Source organism: Callithrix jacchus, chromosome 15, assembly GCF_049354715.1.
Source record: "Callithrix jacchus isolate 240 chromosome 15, calJac240_pri, whole genome shotgun sequence".
NCBI classification, from domain to species: Eukaryota; Metazoa; Chordata; class Mammalia; order Primates; family Cebidae; genus Callithrix; species Callithrix jacchus.
In genome coordinates, this window is record NC_133516.1 from 75305680 (window position 1) to 75333666 (window position 27987).

At 41.6% G+C, this 27987-nt stretch overlaps 1 protein-coding gene across 23 annotated transcripts in view; it reads left to right on the top strand.

Annotated features, from left to right (window-relative positions):
- The window catches only part of ARHGEF3 (Rho guanine nucleotide exchange factor 3), a 348474-nt gene that overhangs the window by 301462 nt on the left and 19025 nt on the right, over window positions 1-27987 (top strand). For all 23 annotated transcript variants that reach the window (XM_078351854.1, XM_078351855.1, XM_078351856.1 and 20 more), the window contains 5 exons: window positions 14435-14605; window positions 16300-16362; window positions 18884-18980; window positions 19148-19224; window positions 26506-26763. In XM_078351854.1, the coding sequence (XP_078207980.1) occupies window positions 14435-14605; window positions 16300-16362; window positions 18884-18980; window positions 19148-19224; window positions 26506-26763 (666 nt within the window). The remainder of the gene's footprint in view (window positions 1-14434; window positions 14606-16299; window positions 16363-18883; window positions 18981-19147; window positions 19225-26505; window positions 26764-27987) is intronic.

Below are 27987 nucleotides of genomic sequence, written 5' to 3' on the forward strand. Positions count from 1 at the left end.
CCAGTAAGGGAGAAATGGAACAAAGAGTATATCGGCTGCCTAAAACCTCTCAGGAGCCATCTATTCCTTACCGCTGTGTGTGTATTATTTATGCCTTTTCTATTCCAAAAATGACTCAGGCTGTAATTGAGCAGCTTGGTTCTCTGTTGTAGTATTCCTTTTCCCTGGCTTCTGATACCTTAGAGACGTATGGATCCCTTTGGATATTCACTTAGGTCTCTCAGATTGCATTCCTTTAATTATAGAAGAGATGATTTAAGCCCAAACACAGTGCTTTAATCAATGCTGGAACACTTAGCAGTCCTTCCGCTGGCTCATCGGGAGACCACAGGTTAGCCCATGAGGATATCAGGAGAGCTCTGGGCTGGCAGCCACTTCCAAAAATGTTAAAAGCCCAGTCACACATGTGAGTGGTCCTTGCAGCCACAGTGCAGCAAGACACTGCAGGATTTGTTCTCTCTTGCTTCCTGTGCCCATATGGGCTGGGGGCTTGGGCCTCAGCACAAAGGCGGCATTTGTGGACATTGGGGAGGGACAGCCCGACTGCATGGCGCTCTGTCTACTTCTCACCAGGAAGGTTAGCACTGCCGGTAGACTCAAGCACAGATGTCTGGATCCCCCTGAGCCTATAAATCCCCTCCCTGGCCTGCCTGAGAGGAAAATTTGGCCCAGCTCTGAAAGGGGCCCTCATGTGTTCCTCTGGTGTGGAGTGAGGAAGACGCTCTCCCCCTGTCCACAGCTGTGCACGGCTGGTGGACTCATCTAGATGAGTCAGTTCAGCACATGTTACGGAATGTTGTATACATGATGCTATGATGTAGCCCCTCATTCTCTTTGGACATGAACTTTTTTCTTTTCCATTATAAAAGTGAATGTTCATTATGGAAAAATGCAGAAAAGTAGAAAGAGAAAAGAACACGTCTAGTCTTCCAACTCCAGAGCAATCCGTTAATATTTTAATAATTTCCCTCTAGCACTATTATAGGCATAGGTACAGAGCTCACATACTGTGAGACTAATTTTGGGTTCCTCTCAGTCTATTTGGCCTTATCTTTGTCTGGATGATCTGCCCACTTTTAGCTTAAACCCTCCCACAATGACTGCAGCTGATCAGTTTCTCTTGCATCTCTGTCAATCTCGGCCTCACACATTTCCAGGCTATGCAGTTAGGTGCACACATGTTCATATTTGTCACCATTATAGCCTCCTGGGGGAGTTGCACCTTTTATTAGGATTAAATATTTCTGTTTATTTCCTTTAACACTTTTTGCTTTGGATTTTGTCCTTTTATATTTTTTTTTTTTTTGCATTTTGCTTAGTGTGTTTTGTTCCATCTCTCTGTTTTCCTCCTCCCTTTGTCATTTGGCTGGATAAGGAGTTTTTATCAGCTTAGGGGAAGTAGTATGTCACAGTTATTCTTGGAAAATATTATCTTTATGGACTGAGTATAATTCCAATTTATTTTACATAACCAGTTTCCTATTAAGACATACTTAGGCTGTGAATATTTTTATATTACTCTACGTTAAATGTCTTTTTTGTTTGTTGGTTTGTTTTTTTAAAAAGACGAGGTTTTACCATGTTGGTCAAGCTGGTCTTGAACTCCCGACCTCAGGTGATCCGCCCGCCTTGGCCTCCAAAGTGCTTGGATTACAGGCATGAGCCACCACGCCCGGACTGTTAAACATTTTTTGAATGGATTTGTCCTATTTTTTTAAAATTACCTTCTATTGTGCTTTCTTTTCTGATTATATAACATCATTTAAATATTGAGGTTGAGCACAGTGGCTCACACCTATAATCCCAGCACTTTGGGAGGCCGAGGTGGGTGGATCACCAGAGGTCAGTAGTTCGAGACCAGCCTAGCCAACATGGTGAAACCCCATCTCTACTAAAAATACAAAACAATTAGCCGGGCATGGTGGCATGCACCTGTAATCCCACCTACTCAGGAGGCTGAGGCAGGCAGAATTGCTTGAGCCCAGGAGGCAGAGGTCGCAGCAAGCCAAGATCATGCTGCTGCACTTCAGCCTGGACAACAGAGCAAGACTCTGTCTCAAAAAAAACAAAAAAACAAAAAAAATTGAGTCTGGGTCTGGGCACAGTCACAGCTCATGCCTATAATCCCAGCACTTTGGGGGGCTGAGGCAGGAGGATCACTTGAGGTCAGGAGTTTGAGACCAGCCTGACCACCATGGTGAAACCTTTCATCTCTACCAAAAAACACAAAAATTAGCTGGGCATAGTGGTGCATACCTGTCATCCTAGCTACTTGGAAGGCTGAGGTGGGAGAATTATTTGAACCCAGGAAGTAGAACCAAAAAACATAAAACCCAGGTTGTAGTGAGCCAAGATCATGCCTCTGCACTCTAGCCTGGGCAACAGAGTGTAGAGGTCTCTGCAAAATAAATACATAAATATTGAAAAATGCAGTGAAGCACAGAAAAGAGAGTAAAAGTCACTTGTAATTCTACTTCCCATCACCAAAAAATTTCCATTTATATTTTGGTGCACATTCAGGCAATCTTACCTTTTGCTATACCTGCATGTGCATTTTTAAAACAAAATCACTATCATACTGTATATGCTATTTTTTTTTACTTCCTTTGGTCTTAACAGTATAAAATAACTCTACAATAGAAGAATATTTTTCATGTTATTAAGTATTTTTCAAAGACTGGGTTTTGTTTTTTTTTAAATAGAGACAAAAATCTCACTGTGTTGCCCAGGCTGGTCTCAAACTCCTAGCCTCGAACAGTCCTACCACCTTGGCCTCCCAAAGTGGTGAGATTATAGGCATGAGCCTCGCCACAGACGTGATTCTTAATGGACTCATATAGCATTTCAGCAAAAGAATGTACAGTGTAGTTAATCACTTTGCTATTGTTGAACTTTCGTTTCCATTTTTTCATCATTATAGATAATGGTGCTTTCTACATCCTGATCATGTGTTGTATTTCTACAGAAGTGGAATTCTGGTCAAAGGGTGTAAATACTAAAGGCCAATGATATAGCAAGGATTCTGTTCTTAATGTGTGTCAGCTTTGGATAGAATTCTTCTCTGTTTTCACATCTAAATCTAGACTTCTTGCATTTCTCCTTCTCTGTTGCCACAGTTATTCTTTTTGCTGTGATATCTTTGAAGATAGCAGTTCCCAGGAGCCCCTTGGGTTTTCCATGCAAGCCAAGGTGGTTTCTTATCTCTGTACCCGCAGTGCCTAATACCCACATTACTTAGGATGTGCTCAAAAATTGGTAGTTGATATTATTATCACTGTTATGACTAAAAAAGGCTAGGAGCTGGAGGCAGCTCCTAAGCTCTCTCCAGGGCCTGTCAGTGGGTGCCAGCCTAGTGATAGGGCCCTGCCCATCTCCTTCAGCTGGGCTACGTCATAATAGAATATATGTCCCCTCCCCAGGTTGTAGCCCCTTCAGGGGGGATTGCTATGGCAAAGAAGGGTCTCTGGCAACCGCAGCCTCTCGTTGCTCCATCCTCTGGTCCTTAGATCAGGGAATTATTTTATTTAACCCAGATGCAGAATGAATATATGATAAATTAGTGGTCTCCATTAATGTTTTTTGGTTCTACTGTGTTATTTATTCTGCCTAGACTTAATGGGGAGATAGTCAATACAAAAAGATAGTCCTGCTCTGGAGAACTGTAAAAGTTCTACTTGGTAAAAGTTGTCTAAGATATATTAGCAAGTAGGGGAAGAAAGTTGGGAGGTTCAAAACCACTGTCCCAATTAATAATATACACCGTATTAGTATATGGATTAGAAGAAAAACAGAAATGTCAAACTCTTTTTTTTTTTGTCTCTTAGGAATACAATTATAAGATACTTTTGCAGTTCTTTTAGTTTTTGTTCTCCTTTTTCCCTCAGTATGTAAGAATTACAAGTGAATAGAAAATAAATAAATGAGATGCAACTACTTATTTTTCTTTATTATATATTTCTACTGTACTAGAATATTTAAAATAATTATGTGTTACCTTTGCAACCAGATAAAAATGGGTAAGATTAGAAAATCTTCTATGATAAAATCTTCTACAGAGAGACAGCTTAGTAATGGCCTGAGGGGTCATCAAGGAAGGGCTGCCTAGCAAGGGTGGAGGGATATGGGATGGCCCTGGAATGGCTTGCAGATGATAAGGATGAAAGGGAGAAAGCATTTCAGGCTTGAGAAGGGAATATGGGAAGACTGATGCCATCTAGATATAAGAAATAAGAAGAAGATTACCCAAGCAGATGTGCTTATTTCCATGTCTGGCAACCATGATTTCCTTCTCCAACTACCTCAAACTTTGTCCCTTGGTCCAAGGTCATAAATTTTCTATAACTAACTTATTTAGCTGACATGGAGATGAGTTTGGGGATGGGTGGCACATGTGCGTTAGGGAAAGCAACCAGAAACCAGACTGTCTTGTACTGGGTATCCAAGGGAGAGAATGCAGTCATGGGTTCTTAGTTTCTTTTTCTGGTTGGGCCAGTAAAGCCCCTTCCCTATCCCTCTTTTCTGCTTATCACTAGAAACAGAAACTAAAAACCATGGCTTCAGGCTGCTAAAAGCCTAAAATAAAAGGAACAGAAATAAAACAAACAGAACAGCAACAGAATAAGGTGGGTTGGACAAGCTTGGAGAGTATAGCTCAGAAGTGATAATGTGGGTTGGACAAGCTTGGAGAGTATAGCTCAGAAGTGACCTGTAGTCCACCTCAAGAGGAACTCCTGATTCTCTGCTGTTCTTTACTATTCCTGGAGCAGTAGAATATTACTGTTCTTTACTGTTCCTAGAAGCCATTGTAAATAGTTGGCCATGCCGCTGGGCGCATGGCTCACACCTGTAACCCTAACACTTTGGGAGTCCAAGAGAGGTGGATTGCCTGAGCTCAGGAGTTCAAGACCAACCTGGGCAAAATGGTGAAACCCTGTCTCTACTAAAATACAAAAAAAATCAGCTGGGCGTGGTGGCGGGTGCCTGTAATTCCAGCTACTCAGGAGACTGAGGCATGAGAATTTCATGAACCCGAGAGTGGGAGGCTGCAGTGAGCTGGGATCACGCCACTGCACTCCACCCTGGGCAACAAAGCAAAAAACTTTCTCAAAAAAAAGAAAAGTTGACTGTTGTAATTTAAAGCGTGTCATTTTTCATTTAATAATAACTCTCATTAGTGTAGTATCTATGATGAACCAGGTTCTGCACAAAGGACCTCATGTTCATGGCCTATCATCTCCTCTAAAACTCTGCAAGATAGGATTCACCCCTTATAGGGAGAGATCTGAAGGCTGAAAATTGTGCCCAAGGTCACTAAGCTAGTAAGTGCCAGAGCTGGGATTCTGTAGGGTGTTCAGAGTGCCTCTCTTGCTGTAGACTTATCTCAAAAAGTCCAAGTTTGGTCATAATAAAGCCTACAGTTTGCCAGGATTTAAAAATAATCACCAGACTTTTGAGTTAGAGCATCCCACCTCACTGCTGTTCGCCTTCTGAGGCAGGGAGAGTCATCATTTCTATTTCAGCTCATGGACTATTTTGTCATTAATATTCTCATGTAAAAGCCACTTTATGGTGCCCAGTGAAAATGGTTGGGCTGCTACCCCAAGCCTCTGGAAGCCTTCCCAATTTTTGGCTTGTACTATGCAAATGGTATAATATTTTCTCCACACCTAAGCCAAATATTTTCTTCAGCTTTTCATTCATTCTACTCAGAATATCTCCCAGCTACAGAAGGGTTTCTTGTTGTCCTGGTTCTTTGAGGCTTGATATTTATTGATTATGAATTAATTGGGTGCCCTTTTACCATGGTTATAATGTGCATCAATCTGAATCAGATTCTAAATATGTGATTTTGTATTGTGCCATTTCTTTTTTTTTTTCTTTGTTTGAGACTGAGTTTCACTCTTGTTACCCAGCCTGGAGTGCAATGGCGAGATCTCGGCTCATCGCAATCTCCGCCTCCCGGGTTCAGGCAATTCTGCCTCAGCCTCCTGAATAGCTGGGACTACAGGCATGCACCACCATGCCCAGCTAATTTTTTGTATTTTTAGTAGAGACAGCGTTTCACCATGTTGACCAGGATCATCTCAATCTCTTGACCTCGTGATCCACCCGCCTTGGCCTCCCAAAGTGCTGGGATTACAGGCTTGAGCCACCGCGCCCGGCCAGTATTGTGCCATTTCTAACTCAGTGTTCATTGTCTTTCATGTTCGTCAACTGACTGTGTTTTTTCTTAGTTAATATTTCTTCATTAAAGCTGGAAAATAAATGTAGAGAATTAAAAAATGAAAATAAAAATCAGCCAGGTGCAGTGTCTCACACCTGTAATTCCATCAGTTTGTGAGGCTGAAACAAGAGGATTGTTTGAGGCCAGAAGTTAAAGACTAGCCCGGGCAATATAGTAAGACCTTGCTTTACCAAAAAAAAAATTAAAAATAAATACAATTTTAAAAAGAAAACAAAAATTATCCATTAGTCCCACCCTCCAGGGGATGTAACCCCTGTTAACATTTTGTTGTGTTTCAAATTGGAATCTTTCTTCTCTTAACACTCACTGCATGTGAGGCTCTCTCCTTATCTATCATTAAGCTTTTTTCAAAAAGAATGTTTCTTAACAACTGTTTAAGGTTCCCTTTTATTGTTGCAGTGTAATTTGTTTAATCTCTCTTGTAGAACATTTTAGGCTGTTTCCAGATCTTTTATAAACAACGCTGTCCTGCCGAAGGCCTTCCTCACCCTAGGAGTTGTCCTAATGGAAGTCCCTCTAGGAACCATTTGGTCCAGGTAGTTCAGAGAGATAAGTCTGCTGTTTGCTAATGAATCAAAGCATGTATAAGCAAGCATAATGGTGGCAGTGCAGTCTGTGGTATGACAATGATAGGTAACTACCATTCCTTCTGACCGAGTACTGGGGACTTGGCCACACCTCTCATGTACTTTATCTTATATAATCCTCACTACAGTATTGTGAGGTACTTGTTATTATGCATCTTTTAGAGATGAGGAAACTGAGACCAAGAGAGATGAAAGGTCTCTCAGCCATTGAGTCGACCTGAGGCCATGCCTGTTTTACTCCAAAAACCTATGTTCTTCACCCAAATCCGTGTTTTGGAGTCAAACAATAGCACTCTGTTCCTATTCCAGCACTTACTTACCTTGTGCCAGTCACTTACCCCTCTGCTACTCAAATTTCTCATCTATTAAAAGGGGAAAAATACAAGAACCTGCCCAGTGCCTCTCATAGGATGAACATGAGGGTCAAATGTGACAGACACCACATAGCTGGGAAGTGTTACTTCTCATTTAACATTAATTTCTGTAATGGAGCCTCATAGGAGACTCCTCCAAGATGCTGTTGGAGAACATTTTCTTGTCCTGGCCATTATTGCTATACATTTTGGTTTAACCTACTGCAGTGGCAACAAAGGAAAGTGTTTTCCTCTTACAGTCCCACCCCAACCTCCAATCCTTGATAATAAACCATCTGCTACAAAATAGCAATATGGTCAGGAAGGTAAGCATGGAGAATTTCCTTGGCTTGAATACTTTATTGGAGCATGTTATCTGTGGCTGTGGAAAACTGTTTTTGGAAAAGGGCAAGGGAGTACCCCGCTGAACAGGCACATTAACAAATCAGATCTGTCCCATTATGTCTACCTGCTGGGTTTACATTTCCTCTGACACATGTAAAGTACACATTCCCAGCCCCCAACAGACAGTCCCCTTTGCATTTGCAGCATCTTTTCCACATACCCAGCTCAGGCATAAACATGAGCATCCATTTCCTAAATCTGCATTATCTCTGTTACGGTCATTGTTGTTTTAGCTGCCAGCAATTATGAGATTGCAGTTTTTGACTCACTTGGTAGGCTGATTCCCTCATGGAAACTCTTGCTTATTCTGGAATATTTTTCACTCCAGTCCCAGCATCCCCACACCCAGGGAGATCTATGTACGTGCTTCTGTTTTTATGTGGTCCTGCCCAAGGCCAGGTCCCCCACTTTGAGGTGGGCCTCTTCTAGTTACCGTGGACCGGCGTTTCTCAACCCGGAACATTTGGTTGTCATAACTGGGCTAGATGTGCTGCTGGAATCTAGTGGTTAGAGGCCAAAGATGGTGCAAAGTGTCCTACAATGCACAGAGAGCCTCCCACAATAAAGAATTTCTAGTCCAAAATGTTGTGGTGGCCAGGTTGAGAAACTACACACCAAGAAGTAACCTGCAATTCATTTATTTGGGCATGTGTACCCCACCACACTATGAATCTTATCCTAGGGCAAGTAGGGTAGGATATTGGTTAAATATTGTGAGGTTTAGCCTAAAATAGACCAAACTGGGATTGTCATTCTGACAGTCACCTTACCACCATGTTTTAAATAATAAAGCACCCATTCATTAGCTGTGTGAACTTTTCAGCAAAGTGTCATCTTCTCTGAACCTCTAGTTTCTTCACCTGTAAATGGGGCAGAATCCTTACCTCTCAGGTAAAGCAGGGCTCTAAAGCTCCCCTCACAGTGCTCAGCACATAGCAAGCATAACATTTAATCATTAAGCAAAAGTTGTTGAGGTCTTACTATATGCCAGTTGCTGATGAATCCATCAGTGAATAGAACAGGTAGATATCCCTGCCTTCAAGGAGTTTACCTTCTATTGGAAGGAAATAGACGTGAAAGAAACAAACAAATCTATATGTATAGCATATGTTGAATATAGCGAAAAATGGAGACGGGTAAAGGATGTGTGGATGGACAGTGGCAGAGATGCTGGTAGGGATGTGGCTGTTCTTCTCTCTCAAGAGACATCCTCTTGGAGTTTTATTCTAGTAGTAGTCACCTGTTTCTCCCCTAACTCTAGTTCTCTCATATAGTTTTTCCCAGTGGTACTGATGACTGGTACAGGGGTGCTCTTGGTATGTGGTCAGTGCTGTTATGAATACCCGCCCATCACCCAGGTGCTGTCCCCAGACCAGCCCAGCTGCTGCCCCTTTTCCCCAGGGCCAACCAGTTGTTGACCACACACTGATTTGGCATTCTTTTATTATTATTATTATTATTTGTAGAGACAGAGTCTTGCTATGTTGCCCAGACTGGTATCAAACTCCTGGCCTCTGGTAATCCTCCCATCTCAACCTCCCAAAGTGCTAGAATTACAGGTATGAGCAACCTCACCTGGACAAATGGTTGGCATTCTTTATTCCTCCCTTGGGCTTCTTCCTTTCAACATCCAGTTCCCTTCTGAATGGAGCAGGAAGAAATGTTTCTTTTAATCCAACCTAATTAAAGGTGTAAATTTGAAGTTTGGTCAGAGATCAGCCATTATTCCTAAAACTGAGCAAATGTATTCTCTGTCTCCCTTAACTAGATTTACATTCCTAGAAGGCAGGAGCTGGATTCCATCTCATTGAAACGTCCCCACAATGCATGTCTTGCATGTAAACAGTAGATACAGTCCCCATAGTAGAAAGAGCTCAGGCTCTACTGGAACAAAACAGATCTGGTTTTGAATCTTAGCCTCCCTCAGCCTCAGTTTCCTCCTTAGTAGAATGGAATAAACCCCCAACTTGCAGGATGGTTGCGAGAATCAGAGAGAAGAAATCAGAAGTGCTGAAAGACCCTCTGTGATATCCCCAGTAGTACCCCAGGCCCAGCAGTCACTAGGGAAACACAAAACAATTATAGAGCTCTCTTTTTTTCCCATGCCACAACAGAAGACAATCTCCAACTCTCTGGGAAATTTTTAAATAAATTAATTAAAATATCCTCAATCTTACCTTCAAAACACAAAACTGAAATTAAGGTATAGTTGTTTACCCTATCAGATTGATGATAATACCTTGTTGATGAGAGCGTGACCAAAGTGTACTATCATGTACCTATCTGAGAAATATAAAGTTGAATAGCCTGTTTGGAGGTCAACTTGGTGACACATCTCAAACATTAAAATGTTTATACTTCTTAGACCAAGGAATTCCACTTAAGGAATTCCTGCCTTTTGGAAGTATCAGCACAAATATACAAAGCATGTTCTCTGAGGCACTTTTTATAATAGCCAGACACTGGAAACAATTTTAATGTTCATCAGTAGCAGATTGATTAAATCAATGGGCCTGTCCAGACTATGGGATACTAACTCTGCAGCCATTAAAAAGAGTAAATGAATTTGAGGTAATGGAAATGTTTTGGAACTAGATAGAGGTGGTAGTTGTACAACCTTGTGAGTATACTAAATAGCATTGAATTGTTCACTTAAAAAATGGTTAATTGTAGGTGGGGCACAGTGGCTCCTACCTGTCATCCCAGCAGTTTGGGAGGCTGAGGCAAGAGGATCTCTTGAGACCAGAAGCTCAAGACCAACTTGGGCAATGCAGCAAGACTCCATGTCTACAAAATTAAAAACAAAAAATTTAGCAGGCACTTGCTTAGTGGTGGAACTTGCCTGTAGTCTCAGCTACTCAAGAGGCTGAGGTGGGAGGATCACTTGAGCCCAGGAGTTTGAGATTACAGTGAGCTATGACTGCACCACTGCACTCCAGTATGGGCAACAGAGCAAGACCCACCTCTAAAAAAACAACAACAAAAAAAGTAATTGAGTTATATGAATTTCACCTCAAGATGTTGTCAAGTAGAAAGAGAAAGCATTCAGTTTTCTATGAATATTAGCAAACACACAGAAAAAGTTTGGCAATAGCTAGATAGAACAAACTTAATAGTTGTTATTTCTAGGAGATAGACTTGGAGAAATGAGGGCATTTGTACTTAATTTTAAAACATTTTGTAATATATGAAAATTTAAAGTTAGCATACATTATTTTCAAATTGGTAGGAGGAGTTTAAAGTTGGCCAAAGACTGAAAATATAACCGGGTAGGAGGTTGATTCTCTCAAGTGAAAGTGGAAACTTTCATTTTGAATTTTCTGTTTTTGTGTTTTCCTTTCTTTCTGCTCTTTAATTCTCAACCCAGCTGCCATCAGAACTGCAAATTGGGTTGAGCAAGTTACTTAATGACTCACTGGGCTTGTTTTGACCTTTTAATGCTTGTGGCTAATTGATTCAGAGTGCTGGGGATCTGCATGCATTTAGTTACTGGTTACTGTTTACAAGGGACTGTTTTTAAAAGATCACAAGGATTTGCAAGATCCCATTAGTGAACTGTGTATTTGGTGCAAGTACTTTCTTGATCTGCATAGGGCTGGTCCAGCCATCATGAGCTCATTAGTGAGCACAGGAGCTCCCCCGTGCTTTTGCCAGCCTAAGGGGCTTGTGTTGCTACTTGCAAACAGAGCAAGCTTCCTGCTTCCGGAAAGTTGTAGCAATACCCTGAAGCTCTTTGAAGTTTCTTTTTACGGTTTTCATTTACTCATATATATCTATATGTTTTTAAAAATTTAAAACTGAAACGAGGTCTTGATTTGTTGCCCAGGCTGGTCTCAAAACTCCTCAGCTCAAGAGATCCACCTGCCTTGGCTTCCCAAAGAGCTAGGATTACAGGCATGAGCCACCAAGCCCTGCCTCGTTTTTTCTTTTCTTTCTTTCTTTCTTTTTTTTTTTTTTTTTTTTTAAGAGGGAGTCTTGCTCTGTTGCCCAGGCTAGAGTACAGTGGCACAATCTCATCTTACTACAACCTCTGTCTCCTGGGTTCAAGCAATTCTCCTGCCTCAGCCTCCCAAGTAGCTGGGATTACAGGCATCTACTATGACGTCCCGGTAATTTTTTTGTATTTTTAGTAGAAACGGGATTTCACCATGTTATTCAGGCTGGTCTTGAACTCCTGACCTCAGGTGATCCGTCTACCTCAGCCTTCCAAAGTGCTAGGATTACAGGCATGAGCCAACATGCCCGGACTTATTTTTCTTCAGACATAAAAATTTATAAAGTAGGACAGAAATCACCCATAATGTCAACATGAAAAAACAGTACAGTTTTGTGATCTCTTTATGTCTTTGATTATGTGAATTTTTTGCATACCTATAAAATGTTCACATATAGATTTTTAATCCTTTTAGCCTACATAGAAGGGATTTTTACATTTTAAATTATCTCTGAATTGTTTTAATGGCTAGATAATATTACATCCAGCAGGTAATTATAACTTTTTTTTTTTTTTTAAAGAAGGTGTCTTGCTCTTATTTCCCAGGGTGGAGTACAGTGGCATGATCTCGGCTCGCTGCAACTTCTGCCTCTCATGTTCAAGCAATTCTATCTTAGCTTCCTGAGTAGCTGGGATTACAAGTGCCTGCCACCACACCTGGCAAATTTTTATACTTTTAGTAGAGACGGGGTTTCCCCATGTTGGCCAGGCTGGTCTCAAACTCCTGAGCTCAGGTGATCCACCCACCTCAGCCTCCCAAAGTGCTGGGATTACAGGTGTGAGCCACCGCACCCTGCCAATTATATCTTTCTTAACAATGCCCTTATGTTGAGTAGTTCTTTTTAAAAATTTCTTTACTTTCTGGAATTTTATTGTTGAATCTCAAAATAATTGGGAACTGCCTTAGAATGCTTTTGTGATGAAGGCTCATATGTCATATGCAGACTCAGTTCCTGACCTCAGGAAGGTTATAGTTAAGAGCAGGTGACCAATAATATAATCAAGTGTGACATGTCAGAGGAATGTCCAAATTGTTATGGTAGGAGGTAGAATGATAGGAGAATGTTGGTGAAGACTTCTTAGAGGAGGTGCTATATGAGTTACATCCTGAGGACAGTGAAGAGTTGGCCAACTGTGAAATGATGGAAATATATTCCAGGAAGAGAAGATTGCTCAAAGGGAGTACAGAGGATGGCAAAGCATGACATATTTAGGGAATGACAGATAGCCTGGTTTGGTTGGAGAAATGGAGGCTCGTGGATGAGTGGCAGGATGGGATCCTAAATATGGAGACTGGTCAGATTACAAGAGACTTCTGGGCTGGGCGCAGTGGCTCACGCCTGTAATCCCAGCACTCTGGGAGGCCAAGGGTGGTGGATCATGAGATCAGTAGATTGAGACCATCCTGGCTAACACAGTGAAACCCTGTCTCTCCCCAAAATACAAAAAATTAGCCGGGTGTGGTAGTGGGCACCTGTATTCTCAGCTACTCGGAAGGCTGACACAGGAGAATTGCTTGAACCCAGAAGGTGGAGGTTGCAGTGAGCTGAGATTGCCCCACTGTGCTCCAACCTGGACAACAGAGTGAGACTCCGTCTCACACACACACACACACAAAAGTGACTTTCTGTGCCAAGCTGAGGAGTTGAAACTTTACACTGAAGTCCACAGAGAGCCGTGGTGGGGAACACTTCCTAAACAAGAATGTGGTTTTTGAGCACAGCAATACCTCATTGCTTTGGCAAAGTCTCCGGTAAGTGTGATGAAATTTTCTAGGATGAAGACTGAAAGTGCTGCATTCAGCTTTCTTCCAGATCATTTGTATTTGTCACAAGAAAGCATTCTGACAGCATGTTTAAGTCACAAAGGTAGACTTCAGGTGGTTAGACTGCCCCAGAGGCTACTGGGGCCTCTTTGGGAATAGGAAAATACCTTGGGGACAGGAATCATCTGCTGCGAAGATGGTATTTGGTATGTGTATTAGTCAGGACTTTTCAAGCTGACAGGACCCAATGAGATAATAGAAAGGGAAATGTCTTAGCCCACATAACAAAAGTGTCTAAGGGTCCTTCTGGTTTTAGGCACAGTGGGATCCAGAGGCTCAAGCAGTACTGGTAAAGCTTGCTCCCTTCTTGCCTCCATTGGTCACGCCATCCTTCATTCTGGGTCTCTTTATTCTCTCCTGTAGCAGACATATGCTTCTGTGTGACGAGGGAGAGTTGCTGCTGTAAGCCTGTTTGTGTTATCTCTTGAACTCAAAATCCCAAAGGAATACTCTTCCCTCCTTTCTCCCATAAATCATGTGACAAATTTCAGGGAATCACATGCCCATCTCTAACCAGGATGGTGGAATACTCTATTGGTCAGGTCTGGGGGAGCTCACCAAAACTATATGAAATAGAATACCCAAAGATAGTGGGATTCTATTTATAGGAGGAGGAGGGTAGGAGTACTGGCCAAATGTTTAAACAATACATAAATAAAGGCCATTCGCTGTTGTTATCTCTCATAATTCTAAAGAGGGAAGAAGTCCACTGGAAAAAAGTAGAGCTCATCACGTATCCAAGAACTGCCTTCATGCATGAGTTTGGCCTGACATGTGCTTGTGCTCTAGTCCAGTTGGTATCCAGGTCGTACAGGATGGATACTCCCAGCACATGTTCCAAACCCTGTCCAATTTTCCTTAGCACGTAGACTCAAGACAATGCCCTACTTCCCAAAGGCCTTGTGGCAATGTCCTCTTTTTTCTTTCACATATATGATTTATATTCTGTCAACGACAGGAAACTGCTCGAAGATCCACCCAGTCCTGCCACTGCCCCCGTGATGATTTGTTTTTCTCATTGTTTAGCGCTCCATTAGCTTCCGCAGCGAGAGCCGCCCTGACATCCTTGCCCCCCGACCCTGGTCCAGAAATGCCGCCCCCTCAAGCACAAAACGGAGAGATAGCAAGCTGTGGAGTGAGACTTTCGATGTGTGCGTCAATCAGATGCTTACATCCAAGGAAATCAAACGTCAGGAGGTAGGTCCCTGGTCCATGGAGTTCGCAGTGTGTCTGGAACAAAGACGCACTGCAGGTGACACCTGTGCTGGAGTTTGTGCCTCAGTCTCCAAATCAATTCTTGATTGCATTTGTAGAAGGAGGAAAATGGGAGTGTCTGACCTTGGGGAGGGAACTGAGAAACCAAAACCCAGCTGGTAGGGTGTGGCCCTCACTTTAAAAAGAAACTGATGTGAACATCTGAATTTACAAGAAGATAAAACCAAGTGTCTATTTGGGATATTGAATTCACAAAAATAATCATTTGAGTAATATTTTGATAGCAAATTACAGAGTATTTTTAAATATTTAATTTATATAACTTTGATTCTGCTTTGTGGAAAACTTCCTTTCTATAGAATCCAGTTAATTTTACTCCCTGTAGGTTTTCTGTATCAATTTCCCTAAATGACTGTGATAATATTACCCTGTATAGAAGAGCTTGTCTAAATGCTTGTGCCAGGCACTTCATGTCTGCATCATCCGATGAGATCCTTGGAGTATCCAGCCCAGGGTTGCACCTTCACCTGCTTTGTCCCCGGTTTACCAGGCAGCCCTAGGCAGAGGGAGCTTTCAAAGCCTGACCACTTTTTCCCTATAGCCTGAAACATAGTAGACCCTGAACTATTGTCACAAACTTGTAGTCCTTTAATAATGTAATATTTGCTGACGATTTCACTTCCCAGATGGGAGTGAAAGAGTGTTCTCTGCATCATAGCTCTTTAGCATGATGGCTTAATAGAGCCAAATTAGAAATGGTCCATTTACACACTCTTCCACACAGTCAGCGCCTATAATTTTATTTATTGTACTTGTGGGGCTGAGAAGTAATTTAGAATGAATTAACTTCACCACAGTGTATTTGGAGTGATAAAATATTGGATTCTTCCTACAACCTCAGCCTCAAGGCAGTGGAGAATGCAAATAAAACTTTCTGCTGAGATTCACCTTCTGTTGAGTAGAAGAAAAAGTGGGGATGGTCCAGTTAATAATATTGTCACTTACATTATCTAGAACAGCCCCTGAATCACTTGTAATGATTGCCTCTCACAACAAGGGTGCCAAATCCATGGCTCACACTGTAATTATTTTACCTAAAATAGTTCCTACTGGCGCACGCGGTGGCCCACACCTGTAATCCCAGCACTTTGGAGGCCGAGGCAGGCAGATGATGAGGTCAGGAGTCTGATACCAACCTGACCAATATGGTGAAATCCCATCTTTACAAAAAATACAAAAATTAGCTGGGTGTAGTGGCATGTGCCTGTCATCCCAGCTACTCAGGAGGCTGTGGCAGGAGAATCTCTTGAACCCAGGAGGTGAAGGTTGCAGTGAGCCAAGATCATGCCACTGCACTCCAGCCTGGGCGACAGAGCGAGACTCTGTCTCAAAAAAAAAAATAGTTCCCACTTGTTCAGCTCCATCAAAGTTCTGTAACATGAAAGATGACTTTTTGGATTAGAAATGTGTGGAAACTTTCTCTCACAGAGAAGCACAATTTCATTGCAGGTTTAAGCACAGATGCATTTGTTTCAGGTTAATATAACTTTTTGAGACTAACTTTAAAATACTTAAATATGTAAATTTGGGGGTTTGAGTGGTGGAGCCAGCACTGTTTGAATATGGTCTTGTAAATGAAGGGAGAATTCAGTTAATATGTTTGCCTTTCCTCACAGGCGATCTTTGAGCTTTCCCAAGGAGAAGAAGACTTGATAGAAGACTTGAAATTAGCAAAAAAGGTAAATTTAAATCCAGCAGTCATTTGAGTCATATATTTTTCTTGAGTAATTTAACAACCCTAAAGTGGTGCTTCATGACAACTCTCTTTATAACTAAGACTGGTCATCAAAATTGAGAAGAATCTGCTACCACACACCAAACGGGAAAATGCTTCAAAACAAGAAGGCAGAATAGCTCTCCAGAACTTGCACCTTTAGGGGTTTACCTCTGTATGTCTCTAATGCATCTCAAAGAATACTTCAGCCTAAATCCGAAAGTGTCCATGGAGTCCTCGCTTTATGTATATTTCCTTGTCCTAGAAGTCTCATATGTAGGACTCTTTGTCCATGAGAGAGAATGTGTGCATATCTGAAACTTGAACTGTGTTTTAGAAATAAAGCCATTTGAATCTCAAAAGTGAATAAAGTTAAATGAGGCAATTGCCTACTAGCATATAAGTTGGGGTCTTTTATATGGGAATGTGTTTTCTAGTCAACATTTTGTATGGGGAGGGGAAGGACAACAAACCTGCCTCAAAAATGTTTCTATTCCAGTAACACAGCCCCCCAATTCCATGGCTCGTAGGCTAAAATTCAGACTCCTTTATCTGATATTCACAGCCTCCTCAAAGAATCACAGGGTTGGAAGAATATCTCCCTTCTTTTAAGGGTTTTTAGTCTGCTAAAATGAAATTCCACTTTTAGCATTCCTGAGAGATGGCCACCCAAGCTTTGCTTAGACACAGCCAAGAAATGAGTTTTAGGCAGGGCTGGAGGAGGAGGAGTTGAGAGAGGGCAAAAAGTTATTTTACTCTGTTTCACTCTGAGATGTTATCATGCTGGTCACATGTCTAATTCCCCTTTGCTGCATCAAGATTTGCCAAACTCAAGCACCTTCAGATGTTTCCCTGCCATCCTTTTGTTAATGGTGGCCCTACCTTCCTAGAAACTTTTCTCTTTCCTTTAAACCATCCGTATCCACCCATCCTTCAAGAACCAGCTCAAATCTCAATTCATTCTTATATAACATTTATTGCCTCTCTGTACCAAGGAGCTCATCTTCAAAACTTCCCTTGGCCACTCCAGTTTTAATTCTCTGACTCTCTTGTGCTCGCTTCGGCAGCACATATACTAATTCTCTGACTCTCTAGAGCAGTTATGATTTGATGGCTTTTTGCTGTCATGTGACATCAGTCTTGTTTTTAATCTTTAACTAATTTTTAAACATAAGCTAGACCCAGTGGCTCATGCCTGTAATACCAACACTTTGGGAAGTCAAGGGGGGGCAGAACACTTGAGGTCAGGAGTTCAAGACCAGCTTGGCCAATATGGTGAAACCCCTTGACTACTAAAAAAAATACAAAAATTAGCCAGGCATGCTGGCGGGCATCTATAATTCCAGCTACTTAGGAGGTTGAGGCAGGAGAATCACTTGAACTCAGGAGATAGAGACTGCAGTGAGCTGAGATTGTGCCATGTACTCCAGCCTGAGTGACAGAGCAAGACTCCGTCTCAAAAAAAAAGTTTCTTTTAATTTAAACATAGATTTCATTTTCCATGAGATCAGAAACTAAAATATAAAACTAAAAATATTTTGGCTTTTCTTATCTTCCCCATTAGCTTTATAAAACTCCTTAAGGCTGAGTGCGGTAGCTCACTCCTGTAATTCCAGCACTTTGGGAGGCCAAAGTAGGCAGATCACAAGGTCGGGAGATGGTGACCATCCTGACCAACATGGTGAAACCCAGTCTCTACTAAAAATACAAAAAAATTAGCCAGGCATGGTGGTGCACGCCTGTAGTCCCAGCTACTGGGGAGGCTGAGGCAGAAGAATTGCTTGAACCCAGGAAGTGGAGATTGCAGTGAGCCAAGATCGCACCACTGCACTACAACCTGGGTGACAGTGCGAGACTCTGTCCACCCCCCGCACCAAAAAAAAAAAAAACTCCTTGAAGGCAGGAAACAGATTCTAAGTCTTCATATTCTGTTTCAGTGCCCTGGATATAACTATATTCTTGTTCAATTATCTCTAATAAGAGATGATAGGATTGGCAGAGGTTTTACTCTCTTTGTTCAAATAGTACTACTAGATACCAGTCACTGTTTCTTTCCTCTTTTTCTTTATTTTAAATATGTACTCATTGAAAAAAAGAATCTGCTGGTAGCTAGTTTTGAATAAAGTGGGATTTTTTTTTTTTAAATAGGCAGGATCTTATTTTGAAAACATTCTAACAGTCAAATCTGTTCTATGCCTAAGATTTGTACTCTTTCCTAGGTACATGATATACTAGAATACAAAAAAAAAAACTTTTAAAAAATCTGCTTTGGTTTATCAACAACCTTGAAACAAAGTTTCAAGGCAGTGCTGGTTTTTCCTCTCCTCCAGCCACACCTATTTGCTGTTTCTGAAGCTTTATGGGAGAAGTTGTTAAAGAGCTGAAAATCTTGTTATTGGATAGGACCTCTCAGGAGCCACTTATATAAACAATGTACTTCCTCTGATTTTAAACATTTACTTACATCTCTTGCCTTTTTTGTGCAGGCTTATCATGACCCTATGCTGAAACTCTCCATAATGACAGAACAAGAGTTGAATCAAATTTTTGGAACACTAGACTCTCTAATTCCTCTACATGAAGGTATAATTTTGTTCCAGGACGAGTTGTGACTTGTAGCCTTAATTGAGTTGTCTTATAACGAGTGAGTGATTATGAAATGCCTGCCATGTGAATAACTCAGAACCTACTTCCAGCCCTGTTCATATTTGAATGCCTAACAAATAAGCATTCTGTCTGTTTTTTGCCAGAGCTCCTTAGTCAGCTTCGAGATGTTCGGAAGCCTGATGGCTCGACTGAGCATGTTGGTCCCATCCTCGTGGGCTGGGTAAGAAAGTTCTCTGGTCTTTGTTGCAGATAAATTTCAATAATTTAGATGGGAAACATTTAGCTAGACTTTATATATATACACACACACACACACACACACACACACACAAGTATTGGTTTCACATCGAAAAAAAAAGCAAATTCCTAGTAAAATTATAATTATGTTTAGACTTTGTCTATTTAAAGCATGAAAGCAGTTTTTTCTTGTTATAAATATACTGCTTTTAAAAGTAACAGGGCCATTTGCAACACAATAAGTAAAGGTACACATGAAACTATTACTAGGTTCATATCAAATCAAATAAAACTAGTTAATATTCTATCAGGCCAATTGCTAATATAATTATTACTAGCCCAATAAAAATTTATTGACATATTCCTATCCACTACCAATAAAAAAAAACTTTTCAGGCAACAAGAAAAAAATCTCATGGTCAAAATGTAGTTTTATAAACAGGATAATAAGCATATGTTGCTAGTGTTTAGCATATATACAAAGCTAAGTAATTTCATAGGACAGCTTAGTATATGGTTAGTTTCATCCCAACATAACTCATTCCTTTTCCTAATTAAATAAAAATAAATAAGCTGTGATCTTAGATTAGGAGTCATAAATTTATGATCCTGGGACTGGATTTGTGTTTTATTGTGTACATAAAGTTGTTGTTTGTTTGTTTAACTTACTTTGGACAAGGTGTGTGCTCTATTTTGCCTCAGTCCCCACCACTCCCTATTCTATACATTTCTGTTTCCTTCTATGAGTACTTGAATGATCCACCCCAGTTCCAAGTGTTTTTCATTTGTTATAAAGCAGATAATGAGAGCAGATTACTTTGCCGACTTTTTCCAGGCGAGATTAGGTCTCTCATCACTCTGTGGCTCTCATCACTCTGTGGCATATGGTATTCCAGGAAAATAGGCAGGAAGTACCACAACAGCTAATATTAGAGATAATTTCACTGTTTGGAGAGTGTTGTGAAGGTTATAAATCCTACAGTTGCTATGTGAGATCCGTTTACCCAGTGATATTTGCATTTTAATCTTCCTAAAACCTTTTGGTTCCCATGCCTTGATAAGACATAGATGTGCAGAAAGATTTTACATTGTTCTCTTATCTCTCAGTGACTGTCTTGGTCAAGATACTTAATGAGAGTTTCATGACTTAGATAGCTTTAGTTCAGGAGTCAATTTTAGCACTAAGGCTGAAATATTCCAAGGGTATCTGAAAGGCAAGTAATGTTCTAAGATGAATAATTTAGAAAATATGCCTTAATATTTCAAGAGAGATCGTTCATCTTATATTTTTGACTTTCATTTTATTATGAGCCATGCTTTAACTTCTTTAGCTCACAAAGAAATTTCTCCAAAGAGAGCCAGCCAACTGGAGACAGAGAAGGTATAATGAGTAGAGAGTCTGCCTCAATATCTCTTAAACTTCCTGAGTCTGTGGACTTTGATATAGGGGTAAAAGGAACAGTTAGGCCGCATTCCAAAATTTGTAGGATAACTGCACTGTTTTCGATAAGACAGCAGTATAGGACTACATGATTTTCTTAGGCAACATATGCAAATCATCAATTCATGCCAGAAGCAAAATTGTAGTAATTTGCCTTTATACTAACTTTTTGCTGAACTAAACATTTCTCACATTTGTTAGAAAATTGGTTTGATCTTGGAGCAGCTTTGCAGTCCTTTTCTCTACGTATCCAAAGGAAGCGTGACCATGCTGGCCCATTGCTATCTGAATCCTTCAGGCATCAAATGAGGACTTGGATCTTGAAGAGCAGCCTAAAATTAAACAACTGGCCCGTTGTTGCCAGACTTCATGAGAAATGGCCCTTATTTATCAGGCCTGACGAGCTGTTAAATGTTTTTCCTCTTTTAACTGCAGATGTGTCTGTATGAGTGGGAACAGTAAACCAAGGGGTACATGTGTTTGAGTTCTTGTATTTTTAACAGAACAAAGTAAACATCTTAGTGGACTTTGGATGAGAAAAGTCAGAGCCCATTCGACCCATGAAAAATTGATTTATTTTCTCCCCAAAGGAAAAAAGTGGCGGGGGATGTGGAAATCCTTTTAAACAAATGAGCCTTCCAAGTGGGACAGCCCTGGCCAGTAGTCCTTTTGACCTTAGAATGAATCAATTACTTTTACTTGGAAGACCTTAAACAGAGTGGTTGCTTTTTTCAGGGAACTACCCCAGTTACTAAGAATTAGTGTCCCCCCTCCCTAATGGGTCAGCCTGTTTGAGTAAGCCCTCCCTAGCATAAAAAAAGCAACTAACCAAGTGACTTACCTCCATGCCAACGTTTTTTCAATGATAAAATAATTTTTAAGCTCTCCAAGGCAGAAAGTTCTCATGTAAATTTGGTGTCTAATTAAAGTTTAATTCCTAAGAAAGAGCCAGGGTACCTGGAAGCAAAAAATAGATTTGTTCTGTCACTTTTCACAATATTAAGGGGATAAAAGAACTTTTAAAAAAAGTGATTTTCCCTTATAAATTCTTGATAGTCTATTTAATAAAGAGATGGCGAGTAGTTCAGAACTCTGAGGGTAAAGGGGAAACAAGAATAAGCTTCAGACTCTACATAAGCAAGTTGCTTTGGTTCTCTAAACCACAGTCCCTTCAATAAAAGTATTCTAGGGCCCAGGCACAGTGGCTCCTGTCTGTAATCCTAGCACTTTGGGAGCCTGAGGTGAGTGGATTGCTTGAGCCCAGAAGTTGGAGACCAGCCTGGGCAACATGGCGAAACCCTGTTTCTACAAAAAAAAATATTAGCTGACATGGTGGTGCATGTCTGTAGCCCCAGCTACTTGAGAGGCTGAGGAGGGAGAATTGCTTGAGCCTGGGAAGAAGAGGCTCAGTGAGCCATGATCGTGCCACTGCTTTCCAGCCTGAGCAACAATGCAAGACCCAACAAAGCAAGTCACAAAAAGAAAAAACTTCTAGGGACAAGTAATAATAGCTAGTACTTACTGATTCTTAATCAGAATCCAAGCTCCGTGATACATATTTTATATGGCTTACCTCATTAAGGGAGGGGGGACGTTAGTATATACATTTTGTAGGTGGAGACATTGAGGCTCGGAAGAGTCACTGACTAACAGCTGTGGGAGTTAGGCTTTGAACCTGATTTTCCCTGAGTCCTTTTTTTTGAGAGTGAGTCTTGCTGTGTCACCAACGTTGGAGTGCAGTGGCGTAATCTCAGCTCACTGCAACCTTGGCCTCCTGGGTTCAAGTGATTCTTGTGACCCAACCTCCCAAGTTGCTGGGATTACAGGTGCACACCACTATGTCTGGCTAATTTTCATATATTTTAGTAAAGATGGGATTTCGCCAGGTTGCCCAGGCTGGTCTCAAACTCCTGATCTCAAGTGATCTACCGGCCTCAGCCTCCCAAAGTGACGTGATTACAGGCATGAGCATGGTGCCTGGCCTAGTCTCTTCTTTAACCACTGCATTTTTACCTCTCACATTCTGAATAAGGGAGTGTGTGTGTATTTGAAAACCAAGACCTTGTACATTCTTCACCCTGTATAGTTTAAGATCCCTTGCGGCCTTTCCTAGCTGGTGACTGAACCAGATAGCCTTTCAGGTCATGCCCAGGAAATGAGCAACCTGTCAGGTGAGAGCACAGGACTGAGCCTGATTTGGTTGCCATGGTAGCAGGGCAGCAGGATCACAGGGAGCAATGGCCCATCTTCAGGGAGTAGCAGTGTGGTCGAGGTTCCTCACTAGTTTACATCCGATGGCTACTGCTGATTTGTTTCTTCCTAATGAAAACATTGGGCATTTCCAGATCTTTTTAAAAGGTGAGGAAGTGGAAATGAAATTAAGAGGGCCTAAGGCCATTTTTAATTAACTCTGAAAATCTAAATTATAAGCCATAGTACCACATCTGGGTTCTCTGTGTGTGTGTGTGTGTGTGTGTGTATATGTGTGTGTGTGTGTGTGTGTGTGTGTGTGTGCATGTATAAGTACCAATTATCATTACTTTCAAATAATAGCTGGTACTTTCAGATATAAGGTTGAGGGAAAAAATTTCTGCAACTCTTTAACACAAGTAGAGATTTTTTCTTTTCTTCCTTTTTTTTGAGATGGAGTCTTGCTCTGTTTGCCCAGGCTGGAGTGCAGTGGCGCAATCTCAGCTCACTGCAACCTCCGCCTCCCAGGTTTAAGCAATTCTCTGCCTTAGCCTCCCAAGTAGCTGGGATTACAGGTGCCTGCCACCACACCCGGCTAATTTTTATATTTTTAGTAGAGACGGGGTTTCACCATCTTGGCCAGACTAGTCTTGAACTCCCGATCTTGTGATTCACCGGCCTTGGCCTCCCAAAGTGCTGGGATTACAGGTGTAAGCCACCGCACCCAGCCTGAGATTTTTAATAACATGTCAGGAAGGTAGACATTTCCAAGGAATGTTAAGCTCAACAGTGAGCTTTTAAAATATTACTTTCCTGATACCCTTTTTTTGGTTTTAGTGACTGAGAAAATAATTTCAATAAGAGGTGTAAAAGCAGCAGCAGAGTATATAAAGTTTCAGAAGCTGCCATGCTTTTTTTTTTTTCGAGACAGAGTTTCGCTCTTGTTACCCAGGCTGGAGTGCAATGGCGTGATCTCGGCTCACCACAACCTCCGCCTCCTGGGTTCAGGCAATTCTCCTGCCTCAGCCTCCTGAGTAGTTGGGATTACAGGCACACGCCACCATGCCCAGCTAATTTTTTGTATTTTTAGTGGAGACGGGGTTTCACCATGTTGACCAGGATGGTCTCGATCTCTTGACCTCGTGATCCACCCGCCTCGGCCTCCCAAAGTGCTGGGATTACAGGCGTGAGCCACCGCGCCCGGCCACTTTTTTTTTTTAAATGGAGTCTCGCTCTGTTGCCCAGGCTGAAGGGCAGCAGCACAATCTTGGCTCACTGCGACCCCTGTCTCCCAGCTTCAAGCAGTTCTCCTGCCTCAGCCTCCTGAATAGCTGGAATTACAGGCACCTACCACCATGCCTGGCTAACTTTTGTATTTTTAGTAGAGATGGGATTTCACCATGCTGGCCAGGCTGGCTCAAACTCCTGACCTCATGATCCACCTCGGCCTCCCGAAGTGCTGGGATTATAGGTGTGAGCCACCATGCCTGGCCGCCATACTGTATTTTTAAGCAACGTTCCCAAACCATCAAATATTAGCTAATTTTATAACCTATTAAACATGCATTTATTTGTTCATTCAGAACACAGAGTTTCTCCCATATAGTAGGCCCATTGCAAAGTAGTGAGGATGCAGAAATAAAAGACTGTCTTGCCAGTGTCTTGCACTGAATGCCTCTAAAGAGCAGATATTACAAGGAATAGGACTTCATAGTACAAGGGAGAGAAACAAAAGCAGTTAGGCCATTGGCTGCATTTTATTGCTTCTGGTTACTTTCTGGAGGCTGGTAACTCTTAGATTAGAATGTCAAGACAGAAAAAGTGGACGAGAAGCCTTTTCTGTTGAGCCTCTGACATGGTGTTTGCACAGTGTGGCTGATGGGATGTGTCAGAGAAATTAGCATTTTGCTGAAATGAAGGCAGTGAAGTTTAAATGTTCCAAAGTCTTTAAGCTTAAATTGTTCATCACATGGTATTTTGATGTTAACTGTTAGTGACAGCCAAAACTTGTTTCTGGCCTGTCAGAGCTAGTTTAAAAGATGTTTATAAGTGCTCTCTGCATCTGATTTTTTTAGTAATCATACTTTTGCTTTAACTTCTTGAGGCTCTTTATAATTGGGCTCCTTGGAATAAGATAATCTTAAATTAATGTGGGCTAATATAGAGGTTCGAGCCATGCCAAGGGCTGGGCTATGGAGTGTGATCCTTTGCCTCCTTTTTGTGCCTCTAAAGTCTTCTAAATGAGATTCTTTTTTTTTTTTTTTTTTTTTTTTGAGACAGAGTCTCACTTTGTCACCAGGTGCCAGCTGGAGTGCAATGACATGATCTCAGCTCACTGCAACCTCCACCTCCTGGGTTCAAGCAATGCTCCTGCCTCAGTCTCCCAAGTAGCTGTGACTACAGGCGAGCACCACCACGCCCAGCTAATTTTTGTACTTTTTAGTAGAGATGGGGTTTCACCGTGTTGGCCAGGATGGTGTTGATCTCTTGACCTCGTGATCCGCCCACCTAGGCCTCCCAAAGTGCTGGGATTACAGGCATGAGCCACCACCCCTGGCCTTGAGTTTCTTATTAATAATCTTAAAGGAAATTTTTTTTTTAATAAAATAGGAGGGTTTCACCTGACTAGATATCTTTGGAAGTTTAGAAAATTCTGAACTGTATGTATAGGCAGTAATTTCACTTCTGTTGTTTCTGGTTTAGTGTATTAGTCTGTTCTTACACTGCCATAAAGAAATACCTGAAACTGGGTAATTTATAAAGAAAAGAGGTTTAACTGCCTCATGATTCTGCAAACTATACAGGAAGCATGGCTGAGGGGGCCTCAGGAAACTTTCAGTCATGACAGAAGCAGAAGCAGGCACATCTTATGTGGCCAGAACAGGAGGAAGAGAGCAGGGGGGCAGTGCTACACACTGTACCTACTGAGAACTCACTCACTATCCCAGGAACAGCAAAGGGGAAATCCACCCCCATGATCCAATCACCTCCCAGGAGGCCCCTCCTCCGACACTGGGGATTACAATTCAGCATGAGATTAGGGCAGGGACACAGATCCAAACCATATCACTTAGATTGGCAGAAAATGCAAACAAACTATAAGAGTCTTAATCAAGAAAGTAAACATGCAATTAAGAAAATTACTTTGTGAAAGCAAGCCAGAGCCTAAGAAAATGGTCCATTGCCTGCTATGTTGAAGATTCCGCTACTTTCCACCAGCCATGCAGAATGCCAGCACTTTGGGAGGCCGAGGAGGGCGGATCACCTGAGGTTGGGTGTTCAAGACCAACATGGAGAAACCCCATGTCTACTAAAAATGTAAAATTTTATATATATGGGATTATAGGCATGGTGGCAGGTGCCTATAATCCCAACTACCCGGGAGGCTGAGGCAGGAGAATCGCTTGAACCTGGGAGGTGGAAGTTGCAGTGAGCTGAGATCATGCCATTGCACTCCAGCCTAGGCAACAAGAGCAAGACTCTGTCTCAAAAAAAAAAAAAAAAAAAAAAAGGATGTCGGCCAGACCCAGAGACAAGTTAGGTGTTTGTTCAGTCCCAATAAGTCATGCCACCTATAGCCTTAGAGCTCACATTATTTTGACATTCCATCTTCTTTTTTTGTTTCCTTCTTAGCTGCCTTGCCTCAGCTCCTATGATAGTTACTGTAGCAATCAAGTAGCTGCCAAAGCTCTGCTGGACCACAAAAAGCAAGATCACCGAGTCCAGGATTTCCTACAGCGATGTTTAGAATCCCCCTTTAGCCGCAAACTAGATCTCTGGAATTTCCTCGATATTCCAAGAAGCCGCCTGGTAAAATACCCTCTACTTCTTCGAGAAATCTTGAGGCACACACCAAATGATAATCCAGATCAGCAGCACTTGGAAGAAGCTGTAAGTTTGTCTGTTTTTTTCTCTCTTTTCTTGTTATTTCCCCCGTAATGGCTGATTGGGTCAGTGAGTGAATGGAAGGGTCCCTGGGTACTTAGTACTCAGGAATCTTGGATTCCAGGCCTGGCACTGCCATCATCCATGTTTTGATTCTGCAAGTCACTTCTCTTCTCTCTGCCTCAGTTTCCTAAACTGTAAAATGCAGTGTTTACACTGTAAGGTCCCTTAGGCAGTAAAATTCTTAATTTTACATAGGCGACTCTAATCTGGTGTTACACTTGCTGACTATAAGGAACAAGATCTTTGTGTAGGTTTTAAATTTTGTTTAGTTACAAAATAATGAGTTGCCTTTCAGCCTAGCCCCAAAGCTTATTTGTGAAGTGGGCATTCATTTAAGATCTAGCTCCCTTTGGCCCCCAGTTACAGTACGTTGCCTTGTCCAACCTCCTGCTCACCAGTGGGATCCTCACTCAGCAAATGTTTATTGAATGTGGGCTGGGCATGATGGCTCATGTCTGTAATCCCAGCACTTTGGGAGGCCAAGGCAGGCCGATCACTTGAGACCAGGAGTTCAAGACCAGCCTGGCCAAAAAAGCAAAACCTGTCTCTACTAAAAAAACCAAAAAAAAAAAAAATTAGCAGGGTGAGGTGGCATGCACCTGTAGTCCCAGCTACTCAGGAGGCTAAGGCACAAGAATTGTTAGATCATTTTCTGATTTAATCTGGGACAGTAATAGAAGGAGGATATGCATACATAATTTGAAAATCAGAAGCCTTGAACCTGTTGAGCAAACTTATCTCCTCCCAGAGAAGGGTTTAATAATAATTAGTAGAAACAACAATAATGGTAATAATTGCTGGCATTGAGTACCTAGTAAATCAACATTTTGTAAATTTGCCTTATAGGTTCTGTATCTCATTTAACCCTCACAACAGCCTAGGAGATAGCTGTTTTTATTAGGGCCATTTTCCAGATGAGGCTTGGGGTGGTTAAAGCTTGCCCAGATCCACAGCCAGCAAGTGATGCAGTTGATGTTCAAACCCTTTCAGTATAGACTCCAAATCTTGTGCCCTTCTACTTCTTCATGGCTTTATACAGCCTGCTCACTACTTTAAGCTTCTGTTGCTTTTATAATTGCAGAGAGCTGTCTGGTCACCAGCCTCACTGGTGCAGAACTGGGCTGGGTGCCTCCAAGTAAGATAGAAAAGAATAGTAAAGGACCCTCT